Source organism: Sinohyriopsis cumingii, chromosome 11 (assembly GCF_028554795.1).
Source record: "Sinohyriopsis cumingii isolate HCF-2022 chromosome 11, ASM2855479v2, whole genome shotgun sequence".
In the NCBI taxonomy this organism is placed as follows: domain Eukaryota; kingdom Metazoa; phylum Mollusca; class Bivalvia; order Unionida; family Unionidae; genus Sinohyriopsis; species Sinohyriopsis cumingii.
In genome coordinates this window covers 101,905,754-101,920,775 of record NC_142971.1, presented here as the reverse complement: position 1 = coordinate 101,920,775, position 15,022 = coordinate 101,905,754, and the positions used below count along the sequence as shown (strand labels likewise).

Sequence of the window (15,022 nt, the reverse complement as noted above, 5' to 3'; positions counted from 1 at the left end):
AATGAACCAGCTAAATTGTCTCTGGTATGGTAACTCATTCCTGAGGAAAAAGAGTGAAGGACCAAACTTCAAACACCATTAAAGTATTTAATATAGCTTGTCTGTTACTCTAAGTAAAGTACTTCAAGGTCAATCTTTCACCAATATTTGCTTAAAACCATCCTGTCTGTAATGCAAGTTAAAACAACAGCTTCATATTTATCTCTGACACAACAAAAATTGATAAAAACCCAAAACAATATGAAAAAAATAATAAAATCCCTGGTCTATATGAAGAAAAGTTACAACTTTAACTTGTACATGCATTGCATTGAACTTTACAAATTGTTGGAGTTTATTATGTAATGAAATTAGTGAAAATCTATATTTATTATTTTAAATGCAGCTGTTAGAACGCAACCCTGTAGAGAGGATGGGAATGCCAGGGAGTCCAGCAGGACCAGTCCGAAGTCACCCATTCTTCCGCAACATGGACTGGGAAAAACTGGAGAAGAGGCAAATAGAACCGCCTTTTAAGCCAAAGATTGTACGTACTGTAAATCAGAATTTTGTTTAGGCAAGAGTGTGTGTGAAGAATGTGCAGAATTATTAAAAAGTTAATTTTTTTTTAATACAATGAGCATAAGTGGAAGAAGAAATTGATTTTGTGCTTGTAAAGGTCTACTACACAGATTCATCCTAACTGCTTAAAGGTATTACTATTTATTATATCAGCATGAACAAAATGTTATATTCCTAGTGGCACGCAGCATGTTGCAACTCATTTGCTAGACTCGGGGCGGGAGCCATTGTAAGGAGATTAGGGGCAGGAGCCATCTTGGTAGCTAGATTTTGGGCAGGAGCCATCTTAGCTATATTGGGCAGGAGCCATGGTAGCTAGATTTGGGGCATGAGCTGTTGTATCTAGATTGGGGTAGAAGCCATGGTAGCTAGATTCCAGGTAGAAGCCATGGTAGCTAGATTCCAGGCAGGAGCCATGGTAGCTAGATTTGGGCAGGAGCTGTTGTATCTAGATCTGGGGTAGAAGCCATGGTAACTAGATTCCAGGCAGGAGTCATGGTAGCTAGATTTGAGGCAGGAGCCATGGTTACTAGATTCCAGGCAGGAGCCATGGTAGCTAGATTTGAGACAGGAGACATGGTAGCAAAATTTGAGCAGGAGCCATGCTAGCTAGATTCCAGGCAGGATCCATGGCAGCAAGATTCCAGGCAGGAAGCATGGTAGCTAGATTCCAGGCAGGACCCATGGTAGCTAGATTCCAGGCATGAGCGATGATAGCTAGATTTGAGGCAGGAGCCATGGTAGCAAGATTTGATGCAGGAGTCATGGTAGTTAGATTCCAGACAGGAACCATGGTAGCTATATTTGAGGCAGGAGCCATGGTAGCTAGGTTTGATGCACAAGCCATGGTAGCAACATTTGAGGCAGAAGCCATGGTAGCAAGATCTGGGTAGAAGCCATGGTAGCTAGATTTGAGGCAGGAGCCATTGTAGCAAAATTTGAGGCAGGAGCCATGGTAGCTAGATTCCAGGCAGTAGCCATGGTAGCTAGATTTGGGGCAGGAGCTGTTGTACCTAGATCTGTAGTAGAAGCCATGGTAACTAGATTTGAGGCAGGAGCCATGGTAGCTAGATTCCAGGCACGAGCCATTGTAGCTAGATCTGGGCTAGAAGCCATGGTAGCTAGATTCCATGCAGGAGCCATGGTAGCTAGATTCCAGGCAGGAGCCATAGTAGCTAGATTCCAGGCAGGAGCCATGGTAGCTAGATTCCAGGCAGGAGCCATGGTAGCTAGATTACAGGCAGGAGCCATGGTTGCTAGATTTCAGCAGAAGCCATGGTAGCTAGATTTGATATAGGAACCATGGTAGCAAGATTTGAGGCAGGAACCATGGTAGCTAGATTTGAGGCAGGAACTATGGTAGCTAGATTCCAGGCAGGAGCCATGGTAGCTAGATTTCAGGCATGAGCCATGGTAGCTAGATTTGAGGCAGGAGCCATGGTAGCTAGATTTTGGGCAGGAGCTATGGTAGCTAGATTTGAGGCAGGAGCCATGGTAGCCAGATTCGCAACAGGAGACATGGTTGCTGGATTCCAGGCAGGAGCTATGGGAGCTAGATTCCAGGCAGGAGCCATGGTAGCTAGATTCCAGACAGGAGCCATGGTAGCTAGATTTGAGGCAGGAGCCATAGTAGCTAGATTCCAGGCAGGAGCCATGGTAGCTAGATTCCAGGCAGGAGCCATGTTAGCTAGATTCCAGGCAGGAGCCATGGTAGCTAGATTTGAGGCAGGAACTATGGTAGCTAGATTTGAGGCAAGAGCCATGGTAGCTAGATTTTGGGCAGGAACTGTGATACTGGATTTGAGGCAGGAGCCATGGTAGCTAGATTCCAGGCAGGAGCTATGGTAGCTAGATTTGAGGCATGAGCCATGGTAGCTAGATTCCAGACAGGAGCCATGGTAGCTAGATTTGAGGCAGGAGCCATGGTAGCTAGATACCAGGCAGGAGCCATGATAGCTAGATTCCAGACAGGAGCCATGATAGCTAGATTCCAGGCAGGAGCCATGATAGCTAGATTCCAGGCAGGAGCCATGGTAGTTAGATTTGAGGCACGAGCCATGGTAGCATGGTTCAGGGCTGGAGCCATGGTTGCTAAAGTTAGGGCATGAGCCATGGTAGCTAGATTGAGGGCATGACCCATAGTAGCTAGGTTCAGAGCAGGAGTCATAGTGGCTAGATTCAGGTCAGATGCCATGATGGCTAGATGCAGGGCATGACCCATGGTAACTAGATTTTGCTTAGGAGCCAAGGTGGCTCAGTGGTTAGCATGCTTAGCCAGGACTGAAAACGTTAGGATTTAGATCATCTCTCTAAAATCAGCCAATTGGGCTACCTTGGTGTTATTTGTAAGACATGTTCCTCCAGTTACCTTGGCACTTAATAATGCTGCTATGAAGTATAGTTTGAGAGTAGGTCAAAAGTTCATATACTGATAGGCTAGGAGTTTATGTCTTGCCTGTTTTGTCTCCATAAGTGGTAAGTTTGTCTCATTATACACTTTGATAAAAGTTTTATCTTGAACATCAGTTGTATTCAGTTTAAACTTTGGGATACTATTAATTTTGTTCATTTTTCTCATAACCTGGCTGGTTGTAAAGGCACCGTTGATGACTTTATGACAATCTCTCTCCATTTTGCCCTGTTCTCCACTGCTCTTTGGGACTTTGCAAAATCCATGCCAGTCCAATCTTGGGTGTTGTCATTCCATCTCCTTCTGTTGTTTTCTCTTTCTTTTCACTGTGTCCAGTAGGATTGTCTTTGACAGGCCAGATGGGCATGAAAGATGACCATATGATCTAAGTTTGTGATTTTTTTTATGGTGGTGAGCAGATCTTCAAATGATCCAGTTGTACTTTGAATTCTGATGTGCACTGCCTCATTTGAAACATGGTTGAAGTATGAGATTTTCAGGATGCTTTGATAACATCTCATCTCTAAGACGGATTCTTTTCTCTAGTTCTGCTGTCAGGGTTCAAGTCTTACATACAGGAATATGGACATGATGAGGGAGCACATAAGTTTGATCTTGGACCCATGTGTAATGATGCAGTCCTTCCAAATAGGCTTCAGCAAAGCTAGTGCATTCCTGGAAAGAACCTCAGGTTTCGGTCCTTCATCAGAGGTGATCACTGTGCCCAGTTTCTGTCCATTTACTGTTATTTCCTTCAGTGGATTTATTTCAGTGAGAATGCGGACAAACATAACCATGGAGTAGGATTTATGGTACATAAAAACATTGTGAGTGCAGTCATGGGTTGTCGAGCAGTGTCTATCAGGATGATTACCATCTTCTTGAGGGCTCGTCTTTTCAAGTCACCATCATAGAGATTTATACCCCAACATCTAACAATGATGACAAGGAAGTAGATGAGTTCTATTACCAGCTTTAAATTCTCATTGACCAGACACCCAAGAAGGATATTCTAATTATTTGAGGAGACTGGAATGCCATTGTGGGAGAAGATGCAGAGGTAGACTGGTGAGAAGACTGGTCCATGTTGTAATGAATAGGCGATTGTGAGATGATTCATGCTTCTGGACTAGTGCTAGCGAACACCTATGACCCCCCACAAACTATCTAGAAGATGGACTTGGCACAGTCCAAACAGAAAACATCACAACCAGATTGATTCATTTTGGTAAGGAAGTGCTTCTGGTATAGCATTAACAGTACCCAAAAAATTAGCATCCCAGGAGCTGACATAGAAAGCAGCCATGATTTGCTGATGTTGACAGTCAAATTTTGAGAAGATAAGACAGGTTTGGATCAAGCTTGAACTTGAAAAATGTAAAGATTCAAGCATGGTACAAGCACTGGAAGCAAATTTGTACCCTCTGGGTGCTGATGAAATCAACACAGAATCCTTGATCACCACATAAACATGTCAGTAGTATGCACAGTCAGTGAGCTCCTTGGCAAGCAATGTAAGATAAAGAAGCCATGGGTCACAGCAGATAGCCTCAACCTCTGCATTGTGAGGAGAACACTGAGGAGGAAATGAGGATTAAGAATAGATTCAAGAAAGTGAAGGAATTCTGGTTAGAGAACCAATTAAAGGAAGTCAAGAAAAGCTTGAATGAGAATAACAGTAAAAAGGCATACTGATTGCTATAAGACCTGACAACAGAGAAACAGGAGATCTACCATAATCCAGGACAAGGCTGATTAGATCCCAACAGAAGATCATGAGATTCTTAACAGATGGACAAACACTGTTCAGAGCTTTACAACCATAAGAATACTGTTCAGAGCTTAAAACCAGTAGACTTCTGGAGACCAAGTTTTACTAAACTTCCCACTGACCACAACAGAGGCTGACCTGATCCACAGAGAAGAAGTAAAGGCTGCAGTAAAGGCACTAAAGATAGGGAAGTCAGCCGGAGTAGAAATTATACTTGCAGAACTTGTTCAAACAAGAGGAACCTCCATGATGGATATCCTCATGACAACCTGCATCAAAATCTGGCAAACAGGAGGATGTTGTACCCAATAGACCCAGTCTCTGAGCACCACTCTTCCTAAGAAAGGGAATCTGCATATGTGTCAGAACTACCAAACAGTCAGCATCATCAGTCACCCAAGCAAGGTTATGCTTAAGATTATCATCAACAGACTGAAACACCAAACAGAGCACATCATTGCTGAAGAACAGGATGGTTTCAGGGCAGGACGTAGCACTATAGAACAGATCTTCAGTCTTAGATTTCTCTGTGAAAAATAATCTGCAGCTGCATCAACAAGACCTCTGTCATGTCTTCATTGACTTCAAAAAGGCTTTCAACAAGGTATAGCATGCAGCCTTGTGGGTAACCATGCAGATATACAACATAAATGCAAACATATCATCTCCATGGAAAACCTGTATAACAAGGCAATTAACACAGCTCTCATCAATGGCAACATAAGAGATTGGTTCAGAACCACAGTTGGAGTCAGACAAAGGTGCCTTCTCTCATCCTCTGTCTTCAACATCTAACTGGAAAGAATCATGTTCTCAGGAGACAATGAAGGCAGTGTCAGTGTAGGAGGTAGAACAATCACCAGTCTGTGCTTTGCTGATGATATTGATGCCCTAGCAAGAGATGAACATGAAGTGGAAACCTTAGTGAACCGTCTCAACATAGCATTACTAAGGTATGGGATGGAGCTCAGTGCAGAAAAGACCAGTGTGTTGTGTGTGATATGGATTTTTAAAGTAGTTTTAACAAATTTTCAGTCATATTGCTACAATGTCTACAGTGTTGCAGTTTACCGTGATGTCTAGCACTGGGACATCATGCCACAGACAAGTAGCATCACGTCCCACCCAGTCACATTATCTTGACACCAGGCTGACCAGTCCTAACACTAACCTCTTAATGCTGAGCACCTAGCGAGGCAGCTGTTAGGACCATTTTTGTGTCTTTGATATGACTCTGCCAGGGTTCATACCCACAACCTCCTGCATCCAAGGCAGGCACTGTAACCACTAGGCCACCGGAGCAGTCCTGAATAGACCAAACTGATAACAAACAACCAAAGTGGCATCCAAAAGAGATATTATTATAATAGGTCTATAGTTGATGTATTGATATGCAAGGATTTCATGTCATGCTTGTCTCAGCTAGTGAAAACGGGAAAAAACTTGTCACATGCTAATCTACCTGCCAAGAAAAACTTGGCAAGAAAACTTGTTATATCATTCTCAACAATGTCAACATTTTGTGTGAAATTTTGTAAACGATATGGGTTTTTTGCTGACACGCATTTGGATTTATGTGAGATACTGGGTTCTGCTTAAAAATCATCACAACACTGAGTATTTCATATCTAACAGAAAATGTGTCAGAACAGAGTATTTTGTAATATCTAACAGAAAGCTTGTGTCAAAACAATATTTTGTAAAACCTGACTAAACCATCATTGCCTTTGTACAAGTTACATCTAGTTACCAATAATGTAATACACTGGCAAGGTTTCCCAAACCAAGTGTATGTTACATTGGCAGGTCAGTTTCTCCCACCTAATTTTATAGTACAATGGCAGGTTTGGGTCTCTCAAGTCAATTACACAGGCAGGTCAGAGTTTCCCAAGCCAGTTGTATAATGCAATGGTTGGTCAAAGTTTCCCAAGCTTTGCTTTTGTATTCAAACACTTCCCTTGAGTTGACCAATGTTTTAACTTTGTATACTGTAAACAATTTCTGTTTTATATCCTGTGTACTGGGTTTGCATGAAAAAATCCAGGTTTTCTTTTGACAGAATTCTCAACATGGTCTCCTTAAGTTGAGATTTTAGAATATCAGTCTTGTGCTGCTGCTTAGAACATTGGAATTTTTATGGAATGAAGAGGTAATCTAAGGAGAAATAATTGACACTTGAGCGTATTTTGTTCCTCAAAAATTATTTGAGGAAGAACACAAATTTCATGAGATTCTTTGTTTTTCAGAGCTGCATGAAGAAGAATTCAAGACATAATTTGAATCTTAACCAAAGACTTCAAGTCCAGCTTTAATTTCTTTATCACTGAAAAGAATTGATAATGATCTTAAAATACCTTAATTTGAGGATTTGTTTTTGTCTGTTTGAGTGAGTATTTTTCAACATTAAATCTTTCATCTGTTTCAGAAATCAGACAGTGATATATCAAACTTTGATTCGGATTTCACAATGGAGAAGGTACAGTTAACTCCCCCTGATATGGATCTCCTTAAGACGATGAACCAGGGCATGTTTAGGGGATTTAGCTTCACAAGCACTGAGGCTTTATGATGATTGATGGATACAAAGCTAAGCTCAGGTGGCTTTGGATAATCAGTTATATTAATAATTTCATTTAACAAAAACTACCATATGCATGTACATTATTTCTACTAATGAGAATTTATAATGTATATTGATGGTTGTTATTCCTAATGGTTAAGTTTGGTGTTCTTTTGTTTTTTCTTCCAAAAATACTTGATATATTATTTACAGATATATATAGATACTTTCTTATCTAAAATGCAGCAACAAATGCACCATTTTGCATAAGAATTTTTGAATATTTCTGTGTCGAAAATATCTTGATGTAGTTACACTTCATCCAAACTTTGTGAACATTGATCACGCTGGTAGCATAATGTCATAAATCTTTTGAGAAATGTTGCATGTAGATGCAATGAATTTTGATGTTACAGCAATGAATGTTTAAATTGATAATCTCAAGTTCAGAGTGTATTAGATTTTATATGCATGCATTTGTTGCTAGTTTTGTTCTGGCTGCCTACAATCACAATTGAGAAAACTGTTATCAGAGCACTAATCTGACTAACTATGTTCATGAAAATAACAAATGTATTAATAATGAATCCAAGCAAGATTAATTGGTGGTGAACAGAAAATGATTCCATTTATTTTTTGAGTGGATTAATGTTATACTAATGATCTCTTCCCTGAGTTAATTCATGTATGATTAGTTACAAAGTAAATAAATTAGTAAAACTGAGTTGTAAAACTGTACTTCATTCTTCATTGCATGTACATTTCTCATTTTATTTAACTAGATGGATTGCTTCCAACCAGCAGGAAAAACAGACTATTCATGTAATAATAATTGTGCTGTCTCAATCTTAAAAATGTTTATGAATTAAAAGGTTAATTTTTTGTTTGGTTTAAAAAAAAAGAGACTTTATATCCTATGCATAATTTTTAAAAAAAAATTTCTGCTTAATAATGATTTGTTGTGACTTATTTTAAATATGAAATTTTGGCATCATGTTTTATTTTGTCATCTAAAGAACATGTCCTGTGGTGATTATTATTAGTTCTTGAGAAAATATTAAATTACTGGTAAATGCTAGAAAAAATGAACTTCCTGCATTGTGATTGATTGGCTACTGTACACCTTCTCTTATGTTCAGCCATCATTGCGTAATCTTTAGTTTAAAAAATAGTACTAAATGAGCCACATTTGGACCAGTCCACTAGCAGTGGATGTTCCAGTTGTTAACATTGCATATGTGATGTGTTCAACTGCTGAGATGTGTTCACTTTTGAACCCAGACACTCCTGTTCCAGTGGTACAAATCGTAGTAGCCTACCTTCATGTTAATGCCAAATTTCATTGTTTTGTCAACATGAAAAGCAGTTCATTTGAGGTGTCACCCCAACTTGAGACATGTACTTGTTGAAACACTAAAGACAGCATAAAATGAAAAGGTAAGGATTCTACTGTATTTTGTCGGATTGTTAATGTGGCTTTTTAATAATGGTAAAAGCAAAGTCTACCTTTACTAAGAGATCAATACTTTATGTTAATACATCATGAGCCTTTATGCTTGGACTCGTTTATTGGAAACAGTTGTGTATTAAAGCTAAGGTAGTTGGTTAAAATCAGTACAGTTTGTTAGTAGTAATCTGTAGAGCAAACAGCATAGACCATAATCTGCAGGCACATTTTGCAACTTAAGATATTTCTTATTTGCAGTTTGACTTGTAAACGAGCTGCATAGTACTTTGGTTACTGTCTTTTTCCTACCTTTGCATAAAACAATGGTTTTGAGGTCCCTCTGGGAGCATGGATTTTGTTACAAATTATGAATGTCTGGGGATAAATAATGTTGTATATACAAAGAACAAAGTATGGGGTGATGTATGTGCCATGGTGGCTACTGTACTATGAAATGTTTTGCTGATCATTGGTGGAAAGCCTAGAGAACAAAGTGTAGATCTGGATGACATGTTATTGATGAGTATGGATAATTGGTTGTGGGTGATTGATGTTTACTTATACTGTGTACAGCATTCATGTTTTTATAATTGTGTTTCATCTGACTTTAAACTATTTTACATGTGATGTAGATGATTGAACACAAATTGCCATGTATCAAGCTGATTTACCTTTTAATATGCCCTTCTTGGCTTGAAGATTATAAGCATTATATTGCATTTCTTGTAAATTTGAGTTTTGAAGAGTGCATGTCAATGGATACTGTTGTTATAACGTTCAGTTTCTATACATCTCCTATGAGGCAGAATGTATCTTTGTTGATGTCAATCTATCTGTTCTGTTTCATTCCAGCACAATAACTAGTTTTCCACATTTATCATAGTCAGACTTTGTAAGTAGCTAGTTTTGGGGGAAAGGAAGAAGCCTATTGATTTGGGGCCTAATAGGCCAGTGGTCAAGGTCACAGGAACTGCAAGAAGGGCAACTGTTTATGATAACTTTAATTGTATGCAAGATACATTGACCAAATTTTGCAAATGTCTGTCATTTGAGATGAGAGAGAGAGTGTGTGTGTGTGTGTGTGTGTGATTTGAATTTTTAACGTAGCTTTAACAATTTTTCAGTCATATCGCTATGATGTGTGCAGTGTGGCAGTTTATAGTGATGTCTAGCACTGGGGCATCACACTGCAGACATATAGCATATCCCACTCAGTCACATTATCCTGACACCAGGCTGACCAGTCCTAACACTAACCTCTTAATGCTGAGCACCAAGCGAGGCAGCTGTTAGTACCATTTTTGTAAGTCTTTGGTATGACTTGGCCGAGGATCAAACCCACAACCTCCCACATCCGAGGCAGATGCTCTAACTACTAGGCCACTGGAGTGGTTCATTTGAGATAAGAAATACACCTGATGATTTTGACTTCTAAATGTCAAGTTCACAGTAACTATAAGAAGAAAAATGGATTTTGCATGATATCTTGGTGGACAATATCTGAGATAAGAAATGCACCTATCAATTTTAGGGTCAGTATGTTAAGGTCACTTACACTGAAAGAAGTCATGCTTTCTGCAAAATAACTTGACATGGTGGTATAATGTAACTTTACAACACTTATTTTGATTGTGTATGTTTTAACCATTGCAGCATAAGAGTGTGATCATTTTCTTTTTATTACCACAAAAAGATGGTAATTATTCAGACCAAATGGTAGCAAGATTATTGAGGAAGTTCTACAGGGTGTAAGGCTGGGAAAGTATTGTTCAAGGGCTGTTATATGTGTGATATGGTTGTTATGTCAACATGCAGCAAAAGTTCGGGGAAAGGTGTACAATTTACAAAAGCTTAAGCATATGCAGCACAGAGACTCGAGTTAATCAGGATAGAGGGGAGCCGTCTTCATGGAAGGTAGTTTTTTTTTCTTCAAAGTTCTTATTGAAATGTTTCTGTTGAGAAGGAATTAACCTCCTTATGAAAGTGATATGAAAGTTATTGTCCTCATCTGAACAATGTCAAGAAAATATTAAGGCAAAATTAATATGATAATGAATGTATTTTGGGGAAAAATGGCTATGTTTGTCATTTGAGTTTTGTTAAACTCTTTGTGTTTCCTTTAGATCCCTCATGTAGCAGGTCTTTCATGATTGGCCACAATGAAGTCACAGTGCTACCACATTGGACTGCAACAGATTTGCACACATATTTTATCATGTTGTCCAATATGAATGTTTTAGCATTATTTAATTCCATTAGAGAAATGGAAAATTATATCATTTAAGGAATAACAACTTGTTTTGACATTAAGTCTTTGAAATCCTGTCACTAAGTGTTGTATATGAATAACAAGTGATGTGACCATGTTAGCTAGTGCATGAAAGGGCTAGTAATTTTAGCTCATTAAAATAATTAATGGTGAAAGGACGATGCCATTTTCTAAGATGATTAGAATCTAAGTACTTATTCTGGCAGTGTAGCAACATTGCAAAATGAGCCAGAAAACTGAGGGGAAAAAAACAAACTTATAGATATAAATGTATACCTAAATCTTGACAATCATTGTTCTGTGCCTGACAAATATTGAAATAGCTAGCAACATTGACAACTTCTTTTGTACTTTTGTGCATATTTGTTGGTGTAAATATATGTTGGTATGTTTGTGTATGTGCGAGAGGGTGAGATAGAGAGGTATTAGTTTTTGTTAATACATTGAACAGATTCCGACGCTGCAGTTAAGAATGCAAAATGATGAAAACATTTGTATCTATGTTCTGTAGTAGAATATTTCAGGCATATATAGACAACATATTGTTCTTTAGGTCACAGATTTTTCATAAACATTTTTGAAGATGACATGCATGTATATGGTTGGAAACCTGCCTAGGCACACACCTGGTGTAAAGGGTAACTGCTTATAAAGGACCTTATTTATGACCCTCTCTGTTTTATCTCTGTAAAGGATACCTAGTATAAATTACATATTTTCTTGTTTAGTGTCCGTTATAGACAGATTTCTTTGTAATTTTAAAGTGTTTAGAGTCTGTATTTGTGCTGGCGATTGTCAAAATTGCAAAGGCTATACAAATTTCAGATTGGGATGCAACTGAATGTATAAAAAAAGAAAAACATATTTGGCAGTTGAATATTTATGGGCTATGCTGTGATCTACAGAATATTTGCTTTGAAAGCAGCAACATCTACATCTGGAACATATTTTCAGGGCTGTAAAAATGAAGGGATTAAATTTGCAACATATAGGAGGATGCAGAATGCAGGATTTGGCAATAAATCATTCTTTTATTTGTTTAGAAAGACAAAATTTAGAGAACAAGATTAATTATGGGACAAATTACAAGCTACAATAATGGGTAGCATTTGAAGTTGAATAGGAGCAAGATGCAGAATTCTATGATGCAGCCTTTACCTCGTTCACAACATAATAAAATGGGGAAAATTTGGCAGTTACTGGGAAAATTACAGTGCCAGCTGTGAGAACATGTTGATTTTATAATTATCTTCAATTTCTCTGTAATCTTGCTTGTTCAACAATTGCAGTAGAGCCTTAATTCCATTAGAAAGAAATCTACTAATACAAACTACAATCAGTGTTTTGAAACTATTACCCAGGAAACCACTGTATCTTACTAAATCAGGCAACAAATAACTGAAATTCTACTTGAATATAGCTTGTGGTGGTTTTCATTCAAACGTATCAAAACTAAAAAACTAATAAACACTTTGTTATTTATCAAGTACCAGGTAAGGCAGAAAGAAAGCCATGACTGTTCTGCAGAGGAAATAGGCCAGTAACTGCATTGATTACCTTTATGCTTATCTTTGTTAACACTGATTATCCTGTGCTATGTGTTAACCCTTAGAATGCCAGAGCAACTGATTGTCAGTTATACAGTCGTGGTAATCAGACTAAACAGTGTCTATGAAAAATGTCCGGATAAATTTAAATATTGTATAAATTGATGGTTGGTTGGATGGAAGTCAGGTTAATGATACTCAACTATTTGCTGCTACTAAGTACTACAATTAGTACTTGCAAATCACCACAAAATACTGAAAATTTATTTTTGTTGGTATACATTGTTGTGCTATTGCAAAATATTTATTGTCAGTGCCTAATTTTGGGGATTGTTGAATGGGGTATATTGTTTATACAGAAGGATCATTGTTTATTGGGCATTTAAACTTGTGGTTTGTAGCAACAACAAAATGTACAATAATTGGTAACATGTTCAGGTTTGAGAAATTATAGCATTGAGTCTAAACACCAAAAAGTATCATGCTCATACTGTCATACCCCTAAGTGCAGATGGCATAGAACTAGTCTATTGCTGCATTATCTTCTTTTACCCCTAAGTGCAGATGGCATAGAACTAGTCTATTGCAGCATTTTTTACAAAGCAGATTGGGCCTGTTTTTTTATCATCAGATGTTAATAATAAGTGAGTAAATATGGCATCAATCATTTTTGTCTATTTTGTTTTCAAATTAATCTTCTGTTTCGAGTCCAATTATAGCAGTTACATGCTTGTCATTTTTTGTTTACTTATTGTAATGAGTAAATGTATACTACAAATAGGGATTATTGATGCAAACATTTCAGCATGCAGACAGTTTCTTCATTTAAGAAAAATATATTTTTCCTTCACAGTGCAGTGGACTAGTGTTGAGATATAAATATTTTTCTTCTGAATTCCTTCTGTTCATGTGTTATTTTTTCTTTTTTCCTGCGTTTAAAGATCTGTAATTAAAAAGGCAACTGGTCTTGCAGCTTTACAGTGTTATATCATTTATTAAAAATCATATTTGACCAATTATTATTCATATATTCTGATATTAAATGAAATTTCTGAAGTTCAGAATGAGTTTTTAAGACGTTTTTATATTATTGTTAGTTTTAGTTGAATTGTAGGAATGGATTTAAATACACTAAAAGTTAATAATTGTTATTTTATTGCAGATCTGCTACTTATCCTGATTTACTTGGGATCATACTGAATTTTTGTTTGAAAATCTGAAAATCCAGATTTCCCAATTTTCCCCCAAAATTACAACTTTAAAAATGCCGCAACAATTTTTAAAAAATACCTTTTGATTCAAAATGGCTGTGCAAGAAAGCAAAAGTGTTGCAGAAATTCAGTTTGGAATACAGTACTGTCATACTGTGAAAATCTATAATTTTTCCATTTTCATCTTTTATGCTAATATTTGGTGTGTTAATGGAATCAACACTAAATATCAGTGTAAAAGATGAAAATGGAAAAAATGAAAGATTTTTGATGGTATGACTAGCATACAGTTTTAGATTAGGTAAATAGAATAAGACAATGAAAATTTCTATTCCTTTTTTAAAAAAATAAAAAAAATATGGTCGTAAATACTAATCCTGATTTTGTTTCTCCAAGTCCCATGTTTTTTCCTTTTGGCATCCTGATTTTAATTCCACTCAGGGTGGCAGGTCTGTTTTTGTTTCATTACAAGCATAATCAATAATGTAGACAGTTGAATGATGCACCTTCTGTGTGTTGTGACATAAAATAAGTGCATTTTTTCTGTATATGATAAAATTATCTTTCAACAATTGTGAACTATGCAGATTAAGATTTGCCATAAAGTTGTATACAAATGCAGGTGAATGAGGGTCTATGTTAATCGGTGTAATACAATACTGAGTGGCAATATTAGTCTATGTTTCATCAACTAATTTTCATTCTTATATAACATTACATTATTGATTACATTTTGTTACTTGCAATATTTTGACTGTAGCTGAAAAAGGAAATCCATTTTGAGATGATTAAAATCAAAGTGTAATGTCTTTGTATGTATTTTTTGTCCTTTTTGTGACACCTTTATCTATTTTTATAGTTGTATAGAAGCGATATTTGTACATGTGACATTTGACTAAGCTTACTAAAAAAACACATTAGTATATTCCCATTAATAGTATGTAGTTTGCTATAGCAATTTTTATAATAATGGTTGTTAAACTTGTTTCATGATGGATAATTAAAGATTTTGATCCTTTGCACTAGTATATTTTTCCTTCCTATTCACTTTTAAAGATGTAAATCAGTTGTCAGTATTAATGAACACTTCAAAGCTCATATGCTAGAATCGTCACCCTTTGAGTGAAACTTCACTTCCTATCCAATACCAGAACATATTTTACTGATTAGTCCAAACAAAAATAGCATAGAATCAATATCCACCAGGGCATTACAAGATTTTGGGTCTATGCATATTGCATCTGGA

The 15,022-nt window shown here is 37.0% G+C and overlaps 1 protein-coding gene across 7 annotated transcripts in view; it reads left to right on the top strand.

Annotated features, from left to right (window-relative positions):
* The window catches only part of LOC149789180 (protein kinase C delta type-like), a 227,101-nt gene extending 212,307 nt beyond the window's left edge, over nt 1-14,794 (top strand). For all 7 annotated transcript variants that reach the window (XM_089975327.1, XM_089975321.1, XM_089975324.1 and 4 more), the window contains 2 exons: nt 386-526; nt 7,168-14,794. In XM_089975327.1, coding sequence (XP_089831453.1) covers nt 386-526; nt 7,168-7,311 — 285 coding nt within the window. In that variant the 3' untranslated portion in view covers nt 7,312-14,794. The remainder of the gene's footprint in view (nt 1-385; nt 527-7,167) is intronic.
* The last annotated feature ends 228 nt before the right edge of the window (nt 14,795-15,022 follow it).